Here is a 9,288-nt window from a genome sequence, read left to right on the forward strand (position 1 = left end):
ACATGGTAATTTCTAAGTCTTCTGCATCTTCCCTCAAGTGCATCTATTGATGTTACATGAACAAACAAATAAGGCTACATAAACACAGAAAATCCCTACTTCAGAATAAAAGGCAGTAAACAGTAAAAACATCATCTTTAAGGCCAATTATTAGTGTATACTAGAATTAGAAATTGCAGTTCCGATGCACTTTGGTTTTTGTTGAGTGTTTGACAGGGTGTTGGGGCTTTTTTTGTTTGACCTTTTTTAATCTGGACTCAACAATGGTGTTTTTTTAAATAGAAATTTGATAGTAAGCTCATTGCCATGTAGGCTGAGTGTATTTAAGGAACATTATAAATTAAGTTTCCCACAGCTTCTGGGACCATGCTTAGTTGTAGTTCTGCTTTTTCTTGGTTTAGTCAGAAGCACGAACAGAGCAATTGTCAAAAGTTTGATATGTTATTGTTGCTTTGATCATCATTTAACAGTTGATGAGGACGATTAATTAGCATATGTGAACTTGCCATTATTATTATTTCAATATTACCAGATATGGGCTTTCCTTGAAAGGTATTTATCAACACATGATTATCCAGTGACTAATATTTTATTTAAAAATTAAACCTAATTTCTATGACTTTTAGGAGAAAGCAAAAACTATGAGCAAACATTTTATTACTCATGGGAGTTTAAAAATAATAGTTTGCTATTAAATTTGAGCACAAGTGTAAGAGTTACTACAAGTACATTTTAAACATTGAGACTGTTTAAAGTGCTATAATTAGATTTAAAGACTTAACATGAACTCCATGCCCCATTCCTAATTAATGGAATGACTTGCATACTTCTTGGCAAGCTAAAGAGAAACTTTATACTGCCCTAGGATGCTTGTACCCAGTATTCTTTGATGTCAGCAGAGTTGCAGCTGTGAACAGAAAGACATTGTCTAAACTGTAGGACATATAATTTAAAATGAAATAGTTTTTCCATGATTGCTTGATGTATTTTCACATTCAGAAACCTCTTGGGCCTACTATAAAGTAAGAGTCTGGCCACTGGTTTTGAGACACAGCCACCTATGCCACTCCACCCTTCCACCCAAAAAGGGTTTCCGACTTGCATGTTTTTACTGCATGAAGTATGTTTTCATTTGCAGAAAAATAAAGATAGTATTACATCTTTTGATGAAAAACAGAAATCTAAGAATTTTATTAATAGAAACATACAGTCTAACTCATCTTTGCTTCTGAGTCTTAGAGATTATAGCAAAAAGTGCTAGACAAAGAACTTCTATTTCAGTATTCTGGCTCTTGTGTTATGATAATTTTTGTCTCAGCTTATCTTAACTAATAGATAATCCATTTGTCTGCCCAAAGTGAATTTCAATATAGATCATTTGGTAGCCCAATCTATGCAGTATTGCCATGGAGGAAATATAACCATTTGTTTTGTTGTATTTCAAAAAAAAAAAAAGCTCAGCTGAAAAACACATGACAGTTCTCTGCTCAGGCACAGCAACCAATGTTTAAAGAACACAGTAATTTAAACGCAAAAAGTCAAGAGCAGAGTGACCAGGATATATTGATTGAGGTCTTACCCATTTCTTCTTGCAACATGTCCACCCTGACTCCATCCCTGACAGTGCTGACAGCAGCATTGGCCTCTGCACATTTCCAGTCAGACCCGCACCTTCCCTGCTCCATCTCTTTCCTCTCCAAGTTCCTGTCTTGCTTTCCCTCTAGACCAGGGATGACGGTGTTAGCACAGAACACAGATGTGCTGCCTGCCACTGCTGAACTCTCCATAATTGCAATTCCTCACAGTGATGCAATTAACACTATCAACAATCTGAGGGGGGAAAAAAAATAATCAGTAATATATTTAAAAAAAAAAGTCAGAATACAGGCACATATTTAAGAGCTGCCCCCCTCCTGCAGGAGTACTTTTTAATTGTAATATACATAAAAGTATTTGCTTTAGACTTCTTTCAGAGCAATTGTTGTCTAACACACAAATTTATCCCAGAAAAAGCTCCTGCAATCAGGTGGCATCACTGCTTTAGCAGCAAAGCAATAGATTTGACTAATAGCAACAATCCTAGGCCTGAAGTAGAATGTACTTGTGCCCACTGCTAATTATTCATCCTTGGCCAGCTTTAATGCAGATCCTCCAAGGGATAGCATCATTCACGTTAACAGAGGCAATGCAGGGGAAAAATGTCATTTTCTAAAGGTGACGAGAATGGAACAGGTACTGCATGCTTAATTCAAACAAGCAGGAATGTTTTTAGGAATTCAGCTGAAGAATGAATCTTCTGCAGGAACCCACAGTGCAGGAAGACTGGCATGCAAGGATCCAAAAGATTTTGCAGTAAAGCAGAAGAGTGATCTGCTGAAGCTAGCTGCCAGATTTGGCCTCAAGACTGTTCTTGGCATGAACATCAGGAAAAAGGAATAGAAAAGGAAGTAGAGCACAAATAGTTGCAAGCTTCACTGCTCCCTCTACAGCCACTGATGTGAGACATCCTGCAATCCCATTTCTTGGGCACAAGGTACTTCAGCTTCAGAAAAGTGCAACTAGACCATCAGCCAATGCATCCGCAAAGGATGTGACTGATGTAGCCAGCACATACACCACCGATATTTAGACTCTTTTCCTCAGTGGGCTCTCAAATGCCTCTTTAATTGATTTCATAAAGCCACAGGATAGGTTTTACTTTAGTTCTGTCACTTGGACTTAATCCAAATTCCTCTGTGCTTACTCTAGCCATGCTCATTAATGAACTACATTCATTATGAGTATACAAACTTATAATCTTTGTGAAATTTAAAGCTGAAGCCGTTGATGGAAGATTACTTTCACTCTGCCAAAACCTCAGGCTAGTGCCTGGTCACCTAGTATCCCCTTATGATCTGCCTTCAGACTGGTCAGGAAATTTCTCCCTTCTCTGTTCACCATGCAATGGGGTATCCCAGAGCACATTGTTCTGGCTTGCTTCCTCACATAAATGCCTTCCAACACTTCTCGCCCTCCAAGCTTCATGTCTTAGACCCCTAAACCTGAGCAAACTGAGCACCATCGTAAAGAGCACAACAGCTCCTAGCTGTCTGCCATGGTAGGCAGGTACGTGGGACAAGGCAGTGATGCATCTGCACAAACTTCATACTCTGTTTTGTAGCCATTGAAACCCTTAGCCCATGGAGCACCTGAATAAGCAATAAACTACATATAGACAGAAGCATGTTATGCAATTATAAAAAATTAATGAGGTATACTTACAGGTGCTGTGACCAACTCAGAGAATTAAACCATAACCATGTCTACCACAAGCACATAAGTTAATGAAGTATGAAGAAATCTAGGCTGAATGTTGTTTTAATGTTTTCATTGTCCCATTTTGCCATTTATTCAAGAGAGCCTATAAGGGTAGTGAGGCTGATTTTCAAAAGATGCTTTGTGGTGTAGCATTACCATTCTCCATGTAAAGTTATGTGTATAAATTCGTACACATCTATGAAACACAGATAGTAACTCAAACACAAGTGATTTTGACGCCTTTTCTCAAAAAAGAGTATTGCCACTAGCCTATTTAGTTAACATTGTAGTTATGACTTCAGATCTCAGTTTCTCTTGCTAACTTCCCTGAAAAATCTGCCTATCTGACTTGATAACGTAGCTATAAATGATTAAAAATACAGGCCTGCCAGAGACTAAGCTTGCTCTGCTAGGGATATGCTTTTGCATTTATATAGCTGATCTTTTCCTTAAAGTAATGACAGTAGCTAACACTATTATTTTCAGTACTGTACCAGGATTATATGCAATGCATTGCAATTTTCACACTTAAGAATGAAACACTCTTCCGCATCTATTTTGTAAAAACTGGTATCTCCTGTTGATGAAGATGTAAATATTGGGATATTAAGGATAATTTAATTCCAAAGGTGGTTGTTTAAATTAAATTGTTCTATGAATCCAAAGCTAGTTATTACTTTTAGATCAGGATTACCCTTAATCCCAGAAATGAAATTTAGTGTTCAGAATATTAATTTTTTCCATCAGCTCCTATCTACAAGCAGAAATATCATCCTCAACAAAATTTAGGAAAGCAAATATGCTGTGACTTGAATTCTTAGACTTCATTTAAGTTGGAGAAGAGATATTGATTAACTTTTCCTGTCTTTTGCATCAGTGCATGTTGGTAAGGGTAACTTATATATACAGGGTTGTGAATGAACCTATAAAGCTTGGTGCTGCAAGAGCAAGGAGGACATCTGAATGAATCAAAATGGATGTGATCTGTTTAAGAAGATTCAGCCATAGTATCCCAGATCCTAAGCCAAGGGAAAAAATCAGAATGAGCAAGAGAAAAGCAAAAATGGTACGTTCTAATCAATGTTTTCTCTTGGCTGTTCCAAGATACACAGAATGAAAATTCAAATCTCAAGAACATTTTTTACAGTCATGCCCTCCTCTACAGATTCCTTTTCCATCTTTAATGTTTGTCTTAACTATCAAATGTCAATCCACGTGGCTCCGTAGAAGTACTAACAACAAGATAGTAAATTACTTCCCTGTAGCTAGGCGCCCAGTCTACCTAGGGCCTTTTGAATGTTTATTTAGCATCTAAATGTATCCTAAGTGATACAAATTTGGTCCCAAGTAACAAAGATTTCATAGAACTTTGCATGGTATCTCTGTCCCTTTATTATTCACCTTTGACTATCATATAAGTACCCCAAGGAGCAAAACTGTAACCCACAAGCAATGCTATGGTATAATCACCGTATTTATTATGCTGATGCTTTCTCATCAATTATTAAACCGTTCCCGTACAAATTAAAACAGATTCAGAGGCACCAAACCAGAGGAAAAACATTAATACACTGTAAAATAGATTTAGAGAATATTAAACTTCAGTGCTTCAGTCACTCTCATCGTTAGAGATTTTTCATAAACCTATTATGCTAGTTTACCATTATACGTACTAGCAACTAGCTATTTGTCAATAGCAACAAATACAAGATGAAGAAATGGATTAAAGATCTAACACTCACCTTGTAAAGTAAGTTTGTCTTCTATAACTAGTTCATACAATCTATGTGCATTGACAAAGCATTTTATTTATAATTTAAAATCTTTTTGTCTATCTCATGCTCTTTGAGGCTTGACCAAGAAATTCATATTTAGTGCAGGACATTGGCCATAAAATTTAATGATCTTCCCATTTTTCCAGACCAGGAGCCAACCTCTATTAAAAGCCACGCATGCAAGAGGTGGTACTCCCCACTGATCCGGGGGAGCCTCACTTTCTAAGGCAGCACTTACAGTGGGGATGAGCAGTGAGAGAGGAGAGGCAGATACCAGACAGCTCAACAACTCCTACAGGAGTGCTGCCAGGTCCACTGGTATTGTCCCTCCCTGTGGCCTGAGCTCCCTGGACATGCTGCCCCACACAGAGCCATTGGTAGCACCTGTCCAGGCTTGCGAGGCTCAGAAGGTCACATCACCTCTCCCTTGCCTTCTCAGGCTGGAACGGTCTGTATTCAACAGCTGTTGGATATGAGGTGGAATTAAGACAGCTTTTTCCTACTGGAAGTTAAATAGAAGAATCCCATTATCATGCTTTTCCCTCTGTTGCTGATTCCTTTTCATTGAGTGCTTGTATCTCTGTTTTCAAAACACAGCTAACCAGGAGCAAAAACATATAGCTGACATTTTCTATTTCCCTAACTATGTGGGTTGAGGATTCCCCCCCCACACCACCACCACATTTTGTTGTTGTTTTAAGAGGAATTGTGGGTGACAGGAACGCTTTCTCTCCCAACTCTTTCCCATTTAAAGGGGATTGAAGAAGAAAACTAATATCCACTGAATAGGTTCTGTCTCTCTCTTTAAGGATGCATTTCTAAGTATGAGAATAGGACCCAGTATATAAAAATGGATTATGTTTAAACTAGTTGCCTAAAACCTGCATGCAATACAATATTTCTCTTTCATTCATCATCTTGCCTCTAGGAGGCTCAGGACAACTTACTAATAACTAGCTTCAATTTACCGGTGACAACTATAATTGTTCTAGATCTACAGAGATGGAAACCAAGACAAATATTATTTGCCGTCATACAGGAGTGCTACAGAAGTGCTGAAGAAGTAGCCAGAGCCCAGAGGTGAATGTAAAGTTGAATTAATTTACCCCAAAAGTATTATTCTTACATATCAGAAACCTCCTGGATGCCATTGCTCCTCTGTGCATCAATTCTTATCTCACCCAAAGAAAATGAGCACCAGCTACTGTTTGTTTCTCTCCTCATCTCACCAAAGCCCGTGGTGGATCAGGGGCAACTCTTCTAAATTTAAAGTCTCCAGACTCTTCCAGCACTGCTGCTATCCCTGAGACAACAGAACTCTGGTAGCCCCCAAATTCTTACTCATCTCATGCAGCATGTTGTGTTCCTCCAGGGCTCCAAACCAGGCAAGACAGCTAGTGAATCCTGCTTTGCCTTCATTTAAAGGATGTTTGACTGAGCACACACCCTTGATCTTCTGCTCTGCTTCATCTCCTGTACATCCGACATGTCATACAATACCTCAGTCTTGCAACTGTACTGCCATAAGTTAATCTCGGTCATTTACCCAAACTGATGCTTGAGTAGTTATTTTATTATCCCTTCTCCCCGGTTTCAACTCACATTTGTTTCACATCTTCTGTATTAGGCTACAAACATCTTACAGCTTAGATCATTATAAACTTTGTCCTCAGAGAGAGTAAACCACAGCCTTGACCTCTATGAAATTCAGTCACAGACATGAATTTAAAAAAATCCATACTAGGTACTGTATAGGCAACTCTTAACACTTTTTCTTCCAGTGCTGCTATGTATTACACAGAAAGGTAAAGCAAATCTGTAATCACAGTAAACAGACTTAGGAATGAGTACTCTCCAAAAATGGAAGATTGACTCCTTTATCACTGAAATAACTTCAGGTTAGTTAGCAATTCTTAGTAAACTATGTTGCAAGCAGTATCATTCTTCACGGTTGGTCTACGAACAAAAAAGCCCTAGCAAGCTTCAAAGATGCAATAGATTCCTTTAAAAGGTCTAACCCTCTCTTACGATTAATTTTCTTCATACCTCAGTAGTGCTGAAATATACTTTCCACCCACAATCCAGCTCTGAAAACACTGTAAGTCCAAAATTTCCAAGTTTAGGTACTGACAATTGTAGACTAAAATCCACAATTTCATAGCTGATTAAAAATAAGCATAAACTCTAGGGGTGCTTTAAAAAAAAAAAAGAGATCACCGTTAGAAAACTATAAAAGGCATCTGTGAATCTCAATAGTTCATTTTGAGTGCTAGATTTGACAGAGTTTGGCCTGTGGCAGCTATTGCAGAGGAATAAAGTAGGAAGAATGCTTTTGTTACTGAATGCCGTTCAGCTCATGCAACACTACTTAGAAGAGGGAACAGAGAGCAGCACAGGAACTCCGAGCAGGTTCTCATAACCATGACAGATCACATTTACACATATTTTCCAGTCATTTCATTATGGGCACACCAAAGTATTAAACACTACTGAAATTACCCCTGTTTAACTGGCTGCAATTCTAATATGTTGACAAAAACCCTACAGTCAAATACCAGACCACAAGTACCTCAAATAGAGCAAAAGACGGTCATGGAAATAAAGAGCACAGGACTTCTCCTACCTTTTCCACGTCTGATTTGCTGTAACATGCTGGTAAAGAGCAAACAGATCTGTGCCTTCCTCAGCTCTGCTCAAAACTGACTCCAGCACAGCTCTTCCTGTTTGACCTTCTTATCTTTCCTGTTGATTGCACAGCCCGGCTTGGATGTGGCAAGTACAGAAAGTTGTCTATTAACTGATACTGTTAATTCAAAACCTTTTTTTTTTTCTTAAAAGAAACATTCATGAGCATGGAGTTGAGCTACTAAAGTTCATTATGCAAAGAAGAGATGTATCAAGTGTGCTGGAAGGTTCATTCACACACTCCTGCTTTTCAAAGCAATAATTCACGTTGGCATTTTGCATTAGTGGCTAAAAGGCTCCATAGGACACATCCAGGCCATTGTGCTAAGCGAGCATTGTTCAGACAAAGTAACAAATAGTCCTTCAGATGGAGTACCAGGCTTTGTTGGCACTTTGCTTTTGATCACAGAATTAGATTTCTTGCTATCATTCCAGCTACAAAAAGCCTGATGAAGAATTGTTTGACAGTGAATTCACTCTGACATGCTTGGGTTTAAATTGCAGATGTGTAGAGTTTTGCAGATCATGCACTATGCAGCATTAAATATCAGTTTGGGGAGTTAAGCAAGTCTGTCATGAAGTACATGCAGACCGTATCTTCTGTGTCACAAGACTTTTATCACTGATCCAGGTGTTATATCCTAAATCGTCCACAAAAGCAAGGATGAGAGAAACTGAAAATAATCCCTCCCATTTCAAATCCACTTGCTTTTTGTCCTCCACACCTGGAGATGTTTTTATCTTCTTGTCTTCCCTAACATACTGAAAATTTCACATAGAGTTAGTCACAGTTATGCTACTCTTACAGGCAAGTACTAAGTACCCTACATGCCATCGGTGTGGGCTGCATTGCAGCAGGCACTACATGAGAACAGAACAAAACAGACAGTGTCTGCCCCAAAGATCATACATCTGTTACCTCAGACATCTCTAGTCGGCAACATCCCAACATTTGAGGTATCAGGCCATTGACCAGTTGTGTGTGCGTGTTGGTGGTGGGGGGGGGGGTGTTGTCCTGAGACACGTCAAACAGTCAGAGCGAGCCTGTGGCACTGTGCAGCACCTGGAGAATGTGGTTTGAGGTGATGGGTTGTCCCATGCAGCACTGCTGCCCTCCTACAGCTCTTGCCAGGGGGAACAGAAAAAACTGACCCTTCAGATGCCTTAAAGACCTTAATTATGACTCCTGCTAATCTGTCTCAAGGAACATGCAATTAAAAGTTGTTTTTAGACTTTATAAACTAGGTATTAATTACAAATCATACTCTCATTTACCTTACTTCATCCCGCCACACCATGTTAACATAAATTATAAATGCTACTTCACACTGATCGGCCAATCTGTTCCTGCAGCATGCTTGGGAACTATTCCATCTTTCCAGAAATTATGAAGTTGGAAGGTATTCAAGTAATTGTGTAAATCACAACTAATCAATCATCCCACAGGGCTCTCCTCCCACTGGAATTAATTTGATATTGCACTACAATGCAGTACGCAAAGCATGCCATTTCAGGTTTAATTAATTTATGT

At 38.8% G+C, this 9,288-nt stretch overlaps 1 protein-coding gene across 1 annotated transcript in view; it reads right to left on the bottom strand.

The window, feature by feature from the left end:
- Positions 1-7,793, bottom strand: part of SH3TC1 (SH3 domain and tetratricopeptide repeats 1) — a 32,961-nt gene extending 25,168 nt beyond the window's left edge. Inside the window, exons 1-2 of the mRNA XM_075022520.1 lie at positions 7,696-7,793; positions 1,580-1,830 (exon numbers count right to left, since the gene is read on the bottom strand). Of these exons, the coding sequence (XP_074878621.1) occupies positions 1,580-1,787 (208 nt within the window). The 5' untranslated portion in view covers positions 1,788-1,830; positions 7,696-7,793. The remainder of the gene's footprint in view (positions 1-1,579; positions 1,831-7,695) is intronic.
- Between the last annotated feature and the right edge of the window lie 1,495 nt (positions 7,794-9,288).

The sequence above is a fragment of the Buteo buteo genome, chromosome 1, assembly GCF_964188355.1.
Source record: "Buteo buteo chromosome 1, bButBut1.hap1.1, whole genome shotgun sequence".
Taxonomy (NCBI): domain Eukaryota; kingdom Metazoa; phylum Chordata; class Aves; order Accipitriformes; family Accipitridae; genus Buteo; species Buteo buteo.